This window comes from Canis aureus, chromosome 2 (assembly GCF_053574225.1).
Source record: "Canis aureus isolate CA01 chromosome 2, VMU_Caureus_v.1.0, whole genome shotgun sequence".
NCBI lineage: Eukaryota > Metazoa > Chordata > Mammalia > Carnivora > Canidae > Canis > Canis aureus.
The window spans coordinates 26,762,428-26,778,238 of NC_135612.1; the positions used below are offsets into that span (position 1 = coordinate 26,762,428).

At 33.9% G+C, this 15,811-nt stretch overlaps 1 protein-coding gene across 8 annotated transcripts in view; it reads right to left on the reverse strand.

Annotated features, from left to right (window-relative positions):
- Nucleotides 1–15,811, reverse strand: part of MSH3 (mutS homolog 3) — a 185,272-nt gene that overhangs the window by 72,615 nt on the left and 96,846 nt on the right. For all 8 annotated transcript variants that reach the window (XR_013362092.1, XR_013362104.1, XR_013362096.1 and 5 more), the window contains 3 exons: nucleotides 7,375–7,562; nucleotides 6,472–6,640; nucleotides 473–537 (listed from right to left, as the gene is read on the reverse strand). Coding sequence is in view for 4 of the 8 variants with exons in the window: in XM_077866538.1 (XP_077722664.1) it covers nucleotides 473–537; nucleotides 6,472–6,640; nucleotides 7,375–7,562 (422 nt within the window). In the remaining 4 variants the exon portion in view is untranslated. The remainder of the gene's footprint in view (nucleotides 1–472; nucleotides 538–6,471; nucleotides 6,641–7,374; nucleotides 7,563–15,811) is intronic.

Here is a 15,811-nt window from a genome sequence, read left to right on the forward strand (position 1 = left end):
TGATTTAACTTACAAAAAAGACATCATAAAAACTATTATAATTATGCGCCAGGAAAGCATCAAGAATAAAGAAATGCAGAGCTCGGTGAGGTATAAAATGAAATGTCAATTTCCTAAAAGAAATTTCAGGTTTAGCACTCGTTAGGAAATTCAAACTATCAAATTAATCTTGTAATTGAAGATTCTCCAACATTTTTTTTCATTTGTTTAAAGTGTACTCTAAGGCATAAGAATAAAATTGTAATTTACAAAACAAGAAAAATCTATACAAATGAGATACTCTTCAGAAAAATATTTTTAAATCAATGATTAAAAAATTTAAAATAGTTATTTCTTCAGTTAAAAATTCTGTATCAAGGGGAATAATTACCTTTTACATCAAGGATGGAGTTATCATCGTCCCACTAGCGTACAGGCATACACATGTCATTATAATTCACATTAATAAGAAAAAATGTATTTTTAAACCTACCTTCCAACCTTAACCCAATCAGTTGGTATACAAGATACAGGAGAATTCTTTATTTCAATCATAAACTAAAAGAAATACAAATAAAAGATATTTAAATAATTAACCATTATTAAAGCTTCCTCAAAATTGGGCTATAAGTTTAGTAAATACTATTCTAAACATTCCAAATAAATCCAGTATTATTAATAGGAAAGTTCATATATATTCATATAACCAAATATTATTAATTAGGGTTGCAATGCTTGGGATAAAGTACAATTTGTATTGAGCAAAAGTTTGTAATAAGCATATAACTTGGAACTTTAATGTTTATAACACTGTCATGTGCATACTACGAGTGGTGATTTTTCTTTCTTGAAAGGCCTCTTTCATTTATTAGTACCCACTTAAGATTTCCATTACTCAGTAATAAGACTGAAATTCTAAGTACACACAATTCTAAAATATCATTATGATGTGCTATACCAGGTTTCAGATGTGGTTCGTCCCCTATTCCAAACAGAGGAGGATTTATTTTCACAGTTTTCATCCACAGAGCCCAAGTGCTCTAAGAGTATTCTCAAGAAAAAGCACTGATTTCTTCAACTATTAAGGGAAGAAAAGAGATTCTTCCCCATGAATGTTTTAAGTTTTCACTTGTATGAACTGTATCTTTAGAGAGCCAACTGTATTCTGCAAACAAGCTTTTCTGAAATTAGTCAAGAAGTGAAATCAATTTCTTCTATCATGTCTTTCATTTTTAGCTTTAGTTATGTCATCTCTTCTTTCTTGCTCACTCTCCTGTATTACTATATAATGAAATTCAATGTTTTATTCAAATAAATAAACACACAAACACTAATATTATACAGGAGGAAACCCAGAAGCTCTGTGGCTACCACTAATTTTGAGATGGCTACAGGAACTTTTCCACATATACCAGTTTTACAATATTTCAGGTATTTATAATATGCATAATATTAATAATATTAGCCTATCTTTTGAGTTTATTTTTCTATGTAGTTTTTACATTAACCAGTAGTATAGAAATTACTGGTTAATTTTAAGAATTTTCATCCTTAGAAAAAATTTGGGGACTAATGATATCTTCTTGTATAGAGAAGAATTAATACAATTTCAAATCTGCCACACCTAGTTAAACAGTTAAGAGTCAACAGTCTAAAAAAGTTCCCTTTGGCTACAAAAATAACCAAGGAAAAAACCCACAATATAATTATCATTGATGACAAAGATACAAAACACATTACATTAAGACAATGCTAAAAAATTCTGATTAAATATTATTTGTAGGGGTGCCTGGGTGGCTCAGTCAGTTAAGCATATGCCGTTGGCTTAGGTCATGATCCCCAAGTCCTGGGATTGAACCCTACACTGAACCCCTGAGTAGGTCCCTACTCAGCAGTCTGCTTCTCCCCTCTCCCTCTGTTTCTCCCCACAACTTGTGCTCCCTCCCCCTCTCATACTATCTTCTCTTTCTCAAATAAATAAAATCTTTTATTTTATAATTTATAATTATAAAATATATTATTTTATATTATTTATAAATTATAAATTAATTATTTTATAATTTATAATTATAATATACATTTTAAATATATTATTTATAATGTCCTACAAAGCCATATCAGTCTTTTTATAAAATAATTCTGGGAAGAGCTATGCCTATGGCAAACAGCAAAATGCAGGGCCACAGTGGTTCAATAACACTTGGAAAGGACACATCTAGATCCATAAAAACCAACACAGAGCTCCACAGGAGTTACTATGTAAGAGAAGGCAGAAATTTTGAAAAGAAGCTAACACTGCCTCAATGAGATCACTGGGCAGCCAGGTAGGCTGGCTTACTTAAGTAATTTGCCATAACATTGCAGTATGGGCCACTGGATTCAAATATGTACCTTATAAACATCACAAATCACTGCTAGTCATGGCCCTTTATAGCACACTGGGAATGGTTTGGACCCTCACAGTTCAACCTGTAAGTATCAAGGGTCTACTCTAAGGACCACAGCTCCTCAAACAAGCAATATGCAGAACCAATACTTGATGGAAAATAGAGTGAGAGTAGGGAAAGCCCACAGGGACCTCCCGCTTATTACACCCCTGGGGTTACTTCCTCAAGTTGGTGCCAGTCCCGTATGTCCTCTTATTCTCAACAGGGGTTTCTCTTCAGAATTGTCATCTGCTAGCAGGTTTTTCCTCTTCTGCACTGCCTAAGGAATAGGAAATTTTCTCTCTGCTTCTCTTTACAAACATTCTAAGAATGGACAGGCCTTTTAAGAATTTTATTGCTACAGAAAAGGAAACTAAAATCGGAAATTAACATATATTTTAGAAATCTCAGAAAATTCTCATAGCACCTTTCCCTGCTCTGATGTTCCTGACTTTGTTTCTCAGGTGTTGCTGCAAGAAGTATGCCTTGATTTAATCTAGCAATTTCTAACATACTCCTGGGATCCAATTCTGTCTTGGTTAAGGGTCAGATATTGTTACTCAAACTAGTACCTGTCATATCACTGGGCTGGCATCATTGCTAAGTTTGCTTAATCCAGTCTAGAAACTGCTCTCTGTTTTCCCCAATACCACACTTAACCCATTCCTACTCTGTTTCTTTTCTTCCTTCTCTCACAGAATATTAAAAATTTTTTTCTTCAGGAGTAAGATTTTTTTTTAGGAGTAAGATTTAGTGAAGAATGCTTTTCACATTTTAAACACACTAAGCAGAATTTGGATATGCTGCATGCTGTCAATAAAATTTTTTTTCTAAAGATTTCCCCCCAGTCTTTCTTCCCTTTTCCTTTAGAATAATACTGCTTACCAATGCTGCCCCAAATCTAAATATCACCCTATATGCATTCCATATTTGATTCACAGCTAAATGATTATTTATATCATAAAACATATACATAAAACATGAAAAAAACTATCACAAAAGCAGTGAGCTAAATTTCTGCTTTCAATGCCTTCTTATAAATACTTTCAAAGATAATAATGCACACAGTAAGGCTTTCAGTATTCTAGTAGGTACATAAAAACTGAGAACAGATGTGTGAAAACGGAATGTTGTCAAAAGTTATCCTGGCCTGACATCTATTTTGACCAATAATAATAAAAAATACATGACAAAGAGAGAGAGGCAGAGACACAGGCAGAGGGAGAAGCAGGCTCCATGCAGGGAGCCCGATGCGGGACCCGATCCTGGGACTCCAGGATCATGCCCTGGGCTAAAGGTGGCGCTAAATCACTGAGCCACCCGGGTTGTCCCTAAAACAGGTTTTGAAAAAAATTATTACAAACTTATAAAATTTCAGAACAGAAGGGTAGAAAGTAAGAAACACATATAAAATAATGCTTTTCCTGACTTCCTCTCTCACTTTTCAAAGGTAATTATATTTGACGGAGTCTGTTCTTGGTCCTGTAAGTATCTTTAAATAATTTGCTGATACCGTTAATAAAAATTTTTTAAAGAGAATTTGTCTATAACAATGTTGACTATCGGGATGCCTGGGTGGCTCAGCGGTTGGGCGTCTGTCACATCGGGCTCCCTGCGTGGAGCCTGCTTCTTCCTCTGCCTAACTAAATAAAATCTTTAAAACAACAACAAAAACAATGCTGACTATCTAGAACTCATTTGGTGTTTGAATAGAATCACTAATTCTCAAAAAATGTTATAAAAGTGATTCTGTATTGATATACTACTCAAACCCTATAGGCTTTTAAGAACCAATAAGAATTCATCCCACAGTTAACAACCAAGGAATTTCTTGCCTCAAACTCATCACCTTTTTTTTTTTTTTTTTTTTAAGATTTTATTTATCTATTCATGAGAGACACAGAGAGAGGCAGAGACACAGGCAGAAGGAGAAGCAGGCTCCATGCAGGGAGCCTGATGTGGGACTCGATCCAGGGACCCCAGGATCATGCCCTGAGCTGAAGGCAGACACTCAACTGCTGGGCCACCCCGGAGTCCCCTCAAACTCATCACCTTAACCTAATAAAGGTTAAGTAAAGAATGAGATAATTTATATCTCGCTAATTATTTGTAATTCAATTACTTTATCTCCATACTGTGATTTTTCTTAAACTTCACAGCCACACTGATTAAAAAAAAGAAGAAAAAAACACATCTAATCTACTATCCCTTATGAATTCCTGATCAGTTTTCCCCATTTGTACTGTAAAACTGCCAGCTAGATCCAGGACTGTCTTCCCAAGATTTAAGCTTTATTTTAGTTTGCAGAATATAGCTTTAAATTTTAGTCTGGGTTTCGTAAAGTAAAACCGAAGATGCTGAGAATCTGTATGTTAATATTTGTGAGTAGAGTGAAATAAGGAATTGGTATAAAGACTGGAGTTAGGCAAGGAAGACTGGGCTTCTGACTTGGATGATTCACCTAACTACTCCAACGCTCAGTTTTCTTTGCTACAAAATAGGAATAATCCCTCTGTGTTGTTACAAGGGTTAAATAATATATGTACAGTGCTTAGCACCATTCTGAACAAGTGCTTGACAAGTGGTGACCATATTAGCAGTAATAGTAGTATATAAATAACATTTATATAGTGCTTTATGATTAAAAAGCAATTTCACACATTTTAACTCAATCGGTCTTTATGGCAGTCTCACGATACAGGTGACTGCCTTGGTCCTATAGCATGCATGTGGGGGAAGCAGCACTCATACATAAAACCTCTCCCTAATACCAGGTAACCACTTTTGTAACTACATATCCTTTATTAATGTTATTAAGCTGTTTTAACAGTCTCATTTTCAACAAATAGCGTGGGATAGTAGTGCTAAGGTCACCTGTTTGCTTTGCAAAGTACTGACTGCACAGTGAAACCAAGTGAAGCAGTTAAATATTTGGCTGGGCGGGGGGGAATTAAGTATAAATACTATCAGATCGTTTTTCTGTTGTATAGACTTCTATGTGGAATACACCGAAATATCTGCCTGAGTCCAAAAGACAGACTGACTTAATCAATGATCTATTAAATGGCACAAGATTAATAAGTATTTTAATAAAGATTTTAATTTGCTGTAGGGTTTATTTCAAATAATCATACAAATCAGCAATCTTTTGACTAAATATATAAAAAGCAATACAAATGTTTAAAAATTTTATTTGAAATTAAGTGCTTCTCCACTAGAAAACTATTTTTTAAAATCCCAAATAAAATGTTCATCCTATAGAAATTATTCACAAATTTCCTAATCCTCTATTTTAACAAAGTAGAAACTCTTCAATTTCCTCAGTTAGAATTGCTATATTCTATTAAACATAAGATACCGAAATAGCATGCCTCAAGATTCAGAATAAGATTGAAGGATGCAACCATATTTAAAAAGCATACTTCTTCCTAATTTTCACTGATATTAATATCAAACTTTAAAAAAAAAAAAAAAAAAAAAAAAAAATTAAAAAAAAAAAAAAAAAAAAAAAAAATATCAAACTTTAAACTGAAGTATGCATACCGAAAAAACATATTCTGAATAGCACTTAACATAATCTTATGGAAGACTCACTAATTGTAGGTTTTCACTATAGTTTCTTTTTCTTTTTGTTCTTTAGCAGCTATACTACTAACTTCAGAAGGAAATTCTGCCTTTTAATCATTGTGTGATTCAATCAACACAGGTGGTTCACTTTGTATCATTTCATTATATGCAGGCCAGAGATCAAAGACTAACTTCACTCTCTTGGATTTAAGGTAAATAAATCCTTTAAGTTATTATTTACAATAATCACATTTTCTATAATACAGTTTCAATAATATTAAAACACATGTAACATTAAGTTGCGTGATTTTACCAAGAACGTAAACACACAAAATGTTATTAAAACAATTCTTGTCAAAACAGAGTATTACATATTCCGAAGGAAAAGAGAAAATCTGAAAACAAACTTTCATCCTATCCTTGGATTTTTGTTTACATTTTAAGATAGTTTTTCTACTTAAGATAAACTAATGCAAAATAAAAGTATGCTTAACATTACCTCCTGTCCTGACACTGTCACATACTGTAGAGAAGGATTTTTTAGTATTTTTCGTATTTCTTGTAAATGCATTTGGATTTTGTCAGTAACTTCTTGAATTTCATCTTTCCTCTTTTTTATTAAAGGGAAGTCAGTAAGGTCTTTGAATAATTCAGTTTTATCCCCAATTCTAAAAAAGTGAAAAAAATGCAAATACATATATTAAAGCATACTACCTATAAAGTTATCGATTATTTTTCATAGCATGATAAAATACACCAAAGGGTTGGGAATCAGGAAGACAAGGCTCTAATTCCAGCTCTATCACTTAAGTATTTATGGGCTGGTTTCTTAATTTCTTTGAAGATAGACAAAATTATCCTAACATGATTTTCATTTTGCAACTTAATGATTCCTGTGGTAAAAATGAGAGATAAAATTAAATATTTGTTGTTCACCTATGCAGAAAATAAACACGAATGTAAACACTTTTTTTTCCTTTCATACAGAGTTCTTTGTGTGGTGAACTATAAAATGATCTTGTAAAAGATAACTTGCTTCTGTAGTTTCTAAATATAAAGCAGACTACCCCAGAATATCTAGGAAATAAGAGGAAGATGCCATCTGACTCCCACTTTTGAATTAATAAACTGTTACCACTTGCTCTGTGTGGACTGTATCTTTTCATCATCTGGTACCTGGAGAAGTACTGTATCTGTCCTAGATAATGAACTGCCTAAGTTTTAGATGGCGGAGGGTTACTTTCAACTATAACAGATAGCCTTTAGCATCCCATCACATTTCTAGTATCACATGCAACTTCTACCATTACTACTAGGGAAGCTCAAGAATCTACACATCAAATGGCAAATACATTGTTCTTCCTTTCCAGCAGTGACAGTAATCTAAGAGCTTAATACTTACTTGGCAGCTTGTTCATTAAGTATCCTCAAGTAATGCTCCACTGGACTGAGGAGTTCAGGAATTTCTAAAATAAATGTCCGGAGCAAGTCTGACTGAACGTGGGAATTAACAGCAGGTATTAGTGCTTGAAATTCTGACTTCAGGTGATACAGTGTTTTGACAATCAAGAAGAACTCTTGAGTAGAACACTGAAAAAAATAAATATTTTGTAGCTAAGTAACATAAGAATATGAACACAAAGTTTAATTAGTGGTCTTTTAAATACTGGCTTTTATTTATTTTTACTAATGGTCTTTTTAAAGTCAGAATCAGAACAAAAGAAAATTTTAATTTACTCTATAAACTAGTTAATTGAAATAAAGTATTGTTGATACCTTCTAAATGTTAAATCAATAGTTCAGACACTTTACAACATTTTAAAACTCTAAAGAAAATAATTTGGGCCAAGGAGAGTAAAACCAACACTTGTTCAATAATTTTTCACTTTAAAATATATTGACCATATAGCAAAAATGCAATAAACAATGTCAAAAATATAGAAGACAATTTTGGGGAAATATCTGCAAAACATGTAAAAAATATATGGCAAAATTCTTCCCAGTATAATGAGCTTTTACACATCAACCTGGAAAAGATGAATAATCCAAAGAATAATGGCTAAGTGAATTGAATACGCAGCTCATAAAAAACGCCCAAAAAAAAAAAAAAAAAAAAAAAAAAAAAACATCCAATAAGCATGATTAGCCTCACACATAATTAGAAAAAGGAAATTAAAATGACAAGATAGCATTTGTTACTTTCAGAATGCCAAAGATTTGGCCTGATAATGCCTAAGTCACACAGGGTATTAAAAAAGACAGTTACAGGGATCCCTGGGTGGCGCAGCGGTTTAGCGCCTGCCTTTGGCCCAGGGTGCGATCCTGGAGACCCGGGATCGAATCCCACATCGGGCTCTTGGTGGGTGGAGCCTGCTTCTCCCTCTGCCTATGTCTCTCTCTCTCTCTCTCTCTCTCTCTCTCTCTCTCTGTGACTATCATAAATAAATAAAAATTAAAAAAAAAAGAAATCACAAAAACCTTAAAAAAAATAAAAAATAAAAAATAAAATAAATAAATAAAAAAGACAGTTACAGAAGCATAACCTCTTTGAAGAGTGAAATGCACACACCCTTTGATTAAATAATTCCATCCTTAAAATTAAATAAAAACTACGCTTCAACAAGTAGTGAAAAGGTAGGTGCATCTGAATATTTATAGTAGCACCGTTGGTAATAATATTAAAAAGATGAATAGGAAACAAGTACCTAACTATCGATATCTTAGCAAAACCTCATACAATGTAATACTATTAAACAGTTAAAAAAAATTAAGACATTTGTACATACTGATGTACAGATCAACACGGAACCTCATAAATTCAACACATTAGATATACATAGTATGTTTATAATATATATCACATGTATTTATACAAATTTCATTTTTTATTCTTCATATTATATGTATTATTCTACATAAATTAAAATATAAATAAAAATATCTGGAAAGGTACCTATGTTAACTTACTCTAGTTACCTCTGGGTGGTGTGTATGAAGGGGAGAGTAGAGAAAAACTTTTTACTTTTTACTTTATACCTTTATATACACTGTTGCAATTTTTAACATGAACATGAATAATTTTTACTTTTGGAACTTTTGATAAACAGAATAAGTTGAGCATGTATATCTATTTCACACTATCCTGAAACTACAGCCTAAGATCATTTAAAAAGGCATAAAACCTCCAGAATAACTAGAAGACAACAGTAACAACATCTAAGAAACTATAAAGTAAATGGACAAGTGGTAACTGACTTAGAAGATTCAAAATATTAGAATCTTCAGCTGACTGTGAGGAAAACTAGGACCCAACTTGAATTACACCAAGAATCCTAAAAGACTCAGAAACCGGTGGCACAAATTATCTTGGGAATTGGAAGCTGGAGGTAGGTGGGAGTAGAAAATGATTGGTTGAAAATAAATTAAGCAGCAAACGTTCTTCAAAATTCTACTCCTCTCCTTGCAACTGAGCAATCACTATTCTCCTACCTTACAAAAGACTAATTTTATTCTCTGAAGGGAAAACATAGGGTACCTGAACCATCTTCAGGCACAGTAAAGGTTCAGAATACCACCAAAAGCAAGGGATAAAATAAAACAAAATGGAGATTCCCAGTTGTCTCCGTCTAGCTCCCAGAACACTGTTAGCCATTAAGGCTAAAAGAGTCCCTAGGTAATCTCATAGGCCAAAGGGAAAATTCTGAAGATACTAAAGCAGGAGTTCACCCCAAAAATGGATCAGCTAGTATACTGTATAGTTCACCTCATATTTTGCAAGCCATATTCAACTACAGAGACCTTCCTATCAGCACTTTAGCTCTTCACTCTTTAAAAATTAGAGTATCAGATAAAAAATTCTAATGTGAAATGAAAAAAAACCAAAACAATCAATCAACAAATGCTAGAGGGAATATAGTCTATATAAATAGAAAAAAATGTCTTAAAAAAAATCATTATCACTGTTGATGGAAACCCAAGCTCGTGCAGCCACTCTGGAAAACAGGATGGAGGCTCCTCAAAAAGTTGAAAAGAGAGCTATCCTATGACCCAGCAATGACACTACTAGGTATTTACCCCAAAGATACAAATGTAGTGATCCGAAGGGGCACCTGCACCCCAATGTTTATGGCAGCAATGTCCTCGATAGCCAAACTATGGAAAGCGCCCAGAGGTCTGTCCATATACTGATGAATGGATAAAGAAGATACACGCGCGCACACACACACACACAAGAATTCTACTCACTCATCAAAAAAATGAAACCTTGCCACTTGCAACCAATGGATGGAACTAGAGGGTATTATGCTAAAGGAAATAAGTCAATCAGAGAAAGATAATTATCCTATGATCTCACTCATATGTGGACTTTAAGAAACAAAAGAGGATCATAGGGTAAGGGAGGGAAAAATAAAGTAAGATGAAATCAGAAAGGGAGACAAACCATAAGAGACTCTTAATCATAGGAAACAAACTGAAGATAGCTCAAGCGAAGGGGAGAGAGGGTATGCGGTAACTGGGTGATGGACATTAAGGAGGGCACAGGATGTAATGAACACTGGGTATTTTATAAGACTGAACTCTACCTCTGAAACTGTAATACACTATATGTTAATTAACTGAATTTAAATTTAAAAATAGTAATTAATTCTAAAAATCCAATATCCTCATTTAAACAGAGAATAATAGAATCATGAAACAAGAATAAGATAGTTTTTCTTTCTTAAGAGGAACATTCAGAGAACAGGATTCAATCAATTCAAATAAGAGTTGCAGGCAGCCCCAGTGGCCCAGCGGTTTAGCGCCACCTTCAGTCCAGGGTGTGATCCTGGAGACCCGGGATAGAGTCCCACGTTGGGCTCTCTGCATGGAGCCTGCTTCTCCCTCTGCCTGTGTCTCTTCCTCTCTCTGTCTCTCATGAATAAATAAATAAAATTAAAAAAACAACAACAACAAACAACAAATAAGAGTTGCAAAAAAGAAAGAACCGAAAAATAACTCAGGAAAATTTCCCCAAACTTGGTTGAAAGGCTGAATAAAATGGATGAAAACAGAACCAAAACATGGCAAATCATCATGAAATTATAGAACACTGGGGATGGAAAGAAAATGTTTCCATTTTTAGAAGGGAGAAAAAAAGTCACACCAAGAATCAGGAATCGGACCGTTCAATAATAATAGAAGCTAGAAGACAATGAAGTAATACAAAATTCTAAAGGAAAATAATTTATAGCCTATAATTTTATTTTTTTAAAGATTTATTTATTTATGATAGACAGAGAGGGAGAGATAGAGACAGAGAGAGAGGCAGAGACACAGGAGGAGGGAGAAGCAGGCTCCATGCCAGGAGCCCGACGTGGGACTCGATCCCGGGACTGCAGGATCGCGCCCTAGGCCAAAGGCAGGCGCTAAACTGCTGAGCCACCCAGGGATCCCCTATAGCCTATAATTTTATATCCCAGTCAAACCACTAATCAAATGTGAGTAGAAAAAAGACATTTCCAGGCATTAATGTTTCAAAACACTTATGTTGACCCAACACAGGTTTGTATTGTGCAGGTCCACTTTTACACAGAATTTTTTGGATGAATACTACAGTACAGCAAACATATTTCCTCTTTCTCAAAAGAAATTTTCTAAATATTATGATTTTCTTCACATCTTTTCTCTAGCTGACTTAATTGTAACAATACAGTATATGATAAAATATACAAAATGTGTTAATCAACTATCATTAAAGTTTCAGGTCAATAGCAGGCTATTAGTAGTTAAGTTTTGGGGGAGTCAAAAGTTATATATAGATTTTCTTTTTTTCTTTTTTATTATTTTTTTATATATAGATTTTCAACTGTAAGGAGTCAATGCCCTTAACTCCTGCATTGTCCAAGGGAGGTTAGGTCAATCGTATTTCCAATACCCTTTCTCAGGATGCTTCTAGAGAAGGCACGCCATCTGAATGAAGCAATAAACCAAAAGGAAGACTTGGAATACAGAAAGATTCAATTAAAGGGAAATAAATCAAAGAATGTAGCTGTACAGCTAGTACAAACCTGGTCTAGGTTGAACCAGGTAAAATGAAATAGAATATCTGATGAAAAGAAGTATCTTGAGATGAGATGATGATTTAAGGTTGAATTAATGATACGTACGCATAATAAGTAGTACACATAAAATGAATTAATGATAAATACATATTTAGAAAGAATTATTAACTAAAAGGAATGAAGTAAATTATGGAGAAAAATGAGTTAGGTCCAACTGAACAAAAGTTGAATCTAAAGTTATAAATTATCTCTTTCCCAGAAAGGCCACCATATGATGGGAAAGGTACATAAATATCGGAAGCTGGATTTTTGTAATGTGGAGCCTAGAAATTTTTGACCAACAGTCAATAGTTAATTATTAAGTAGATATACATTCTAACAAAAGTGAAGAACTAAAAATAAACATTTCAATACAATTTTTGAATAATAATCTCTTATAATTATTGCAATTTGAGAGAGAAAAGGGGTTGATTTTTCATCCTCTAAGTCAGCAACAGAAGCAAAGTAAAAATGAAGCACTCTGCAATCAGGCTTTAAGTATCTAAAGCATATTGTTTTCAAGTTTCTTAAACAAAACAACTCAACAGAGCGGCCAGAAAGCTAAAGGTAAGGGTGAAGTAGTAGCTCCTGGAGTCACTTATGTTCAACCCCATTTCCAGCAGCAAATTTCTCTGTGGAAGAGCTTTAGAACACATCCATAAGTGTGGAAACGGGTCATCACGGGACTGGAAGAACTCCAGCCTAACTTCCATATTGAAAATGTGGTTTAGGCTTATACCAGTCTGGCCAAGAAATTATTCTCGCCTACAAAATTCTGGAAACACTCTCCTCTAACATTTACTTAGTGCTATAATCCTTTAAATGTATTCACCAATCTTAGCAGTTATGTATCATTTTCTTACAAAATAGTTCTTGGGCAAAGTTAATATGAGTTTCTAAGACTAACACTTTTCTAAGATTAGGATTTGAAGTTTTACTATAAAATACTAATTTTATACATATATTTTTAGTAAAATACTTCTACTAATAAAGAAATGTTTATTTTGTTTCAGGGTCGGCCTTCTCGGTATCCTCTATTATTATCAACCTATTTGTGACTATTCCATGGCACCTTCCACACAGCCATATGGCCTAGGCTTACCACTTCCACAACATCCAAACAGTGCTCCTAACCATTTCATGAATTTTACATAATTGGCACAGTCTGTACCCAGGATATCACCCACCATTTGGTGCATACAGCAGAAGCTTATTTAGAGTAATCTAATGATAAAGAACAGACATGTGTTTGATGGTGTGTTCCAAGAGCCAACTATCTAATCTATAAAAATTTGGTTTAAAGCACTTAGACTTCCTAAAGTTAGTCTGTTACCAAGTCATTTCTAATTCTCACTTTTCAAATCAATCTTCAGGCACACTTGTGTAAACATTAAAACAGCAATAACGAACAACTTCTAAGTGAGTCATAAGTTCCTTCACTGAAGTACAGTTTGAAACTCTAAACCAAAGTCATGCTTGGTTACTTTTAAAATGAATTTGAGTCTATACCATATAATTTTAATTATATGTGAAATTTTAAAAAAGGCAAACCCATAGATTGAATAGATTTGTGTCAGAGGTGGGCCATGGAGGACAAGTGGATGGAATGGGTAAAGATGATCAAAAGGTACAAACTTCCAATTATAAAATAAATAAATCCTGGAGATGTAATGTATAGCATGGTAAGTTTAGTTAGTAATACTGTATTGTATGTTTGAATATTGCTTAGAAAGTAGATCTTAAAAGTTCTCATCATAAGAAAAAGAAGGCTTTTTAACTATGTGTGGTGATGAATGTTAATTAGACCTATTATGGGTCTAAATTAACTACTGTGGTTATTATTTCTCAATATATACATTAATCAAACCATTGATTATGCGGTACACCTGAAATACAATGTTATATATCACTTATATCTCAATTTAAAAAAAGAATTAGATTCTGAGTTTTACCAGAATTTTTAAACTTTCGTAAATACACGAATCATGAATTGAAAACATCAAAGTTTAAAGACAGGAAGTAAAGCACAACAGAAATCACAGCACCATGAAAAGATGCTTTGTCTTGATGCCATGTATACTTTGATTCAGTTCTTTTAATTAGCAATTAACAATTTTCTCAGCTTTGTCCCTATTCTTTTTGAGGAAAAAAAAAAAATCTTTAACGACTGTCAGTAAATCCTTTCAAGCAGTGAAGACAAGATGCTTGGAGATCTATTGCTTGATGAAAGGTAATATGCATTGATTGTCAGGTACTCAACCAATGATATAACAAATGGTTTGACATGGCCTCTTACCCTTGAAAACGTCAACCATAAAACTTCCAACTGCACTAGTCCCCCCTTATCTACAGTGGATATGTTCTAAGACTCCCAGTGCATATCTGAAACTACAGATAGTACCTAACCTCTATGTACTGTCTTTTCTATACATACATACATACCTATGATAAAGTTTAATTGATAAATTAGGCACAGTAAGAGATGCACAACAATAACTAACAATAAAGTAGAACAAGTGTAACAATATACTGAAAGAGAAGTTATAAGAATGTGATCTGTCCATATATATTGTACTGTACTCACACTTCTTATGATGACATGAGATAAAATGCCAAGTGATGAGATGAAGTGAGGTGAATGTCAAAGGCATTGTGATATAAAGCGAGGCTATTACTGAACTTCTGACAATATGTCAGAAGGTGATCATCTGCTTCTGGACTGCTGCTGATGGTAACTGGAACTGCAGGTAACGGGGGAGTACTGTATCAGGACAACCTCTGCTACTGCCAGCAAAACACAAGTGCATCAAGTGATGGTACAAAAGACTCCACTGAGCCCATAACCAACTCAAGCATTTTTCCCTAGGGATTAGTATTTCCCCATTCTGGCTTATTCTTTGTTTTCAAATTTAGCTGAAGCATATGGAGCGGTTACATAAGTCCTCTTGGGCACTGCAAGTATTCTCAGAAGCAGTACTTATCGTTCCAGCAAAACTTTGTGGGGGAAAGGACTAAAAAAAGTAAAGACTAATGAAAAATTGGTCACAACTAAAATGTGGGCACATAAAAATTGCTCTACAATAAAATTATTACTTTGGCAAGGATTTACATTTGGGCAGAAAATAAAGATGGCTTATGTCAGGATAACCAGGGAAAAAATGAGATGGTAGTCAAAACTACTACATCAAAAATGGTGATGTCCGAATGTACCCATTAAAAACCTAGTCAAGGAACCTGGTTTAAGTATTAATTCTGTCCCTTACTAACAAACTACTAACTCTCATCTCAGCATCATCATTTTATCCAAGGTAATGCAAGCTGTGGTAGCATTATATAGAGAGAGCAGTATATATAATCTCCCTTTAGTAAGAAGGTGAGAAACACAGTATCTCCTCAATTTCATAAGTGAGATAGACAAATACCATATGATTTCACTTCTGTAGAATTTAAGAAACAAAGCAAACAAGCGAAGGGAAAGAAATAAGAGAGATCAGGAAACAAACTCTTCTATATAGAACAAACTGAGTTACCAGAGGGGAGGTGGGAGGGGGGAAGGGTGAAATAGGTGATAGGGATTCAGGACTGCACTCGTCACTTATTTTGCTTAGCACAATCTCTAGCTTCATCTATGTCATAGCAAAGGACAAGATTTCATTCATTTTTATGGCTGAATAATATTCCATTATATATACATACATGTATACACACATGTGTATATATACACACACACATATATGTATGTACACACACACACGCCAC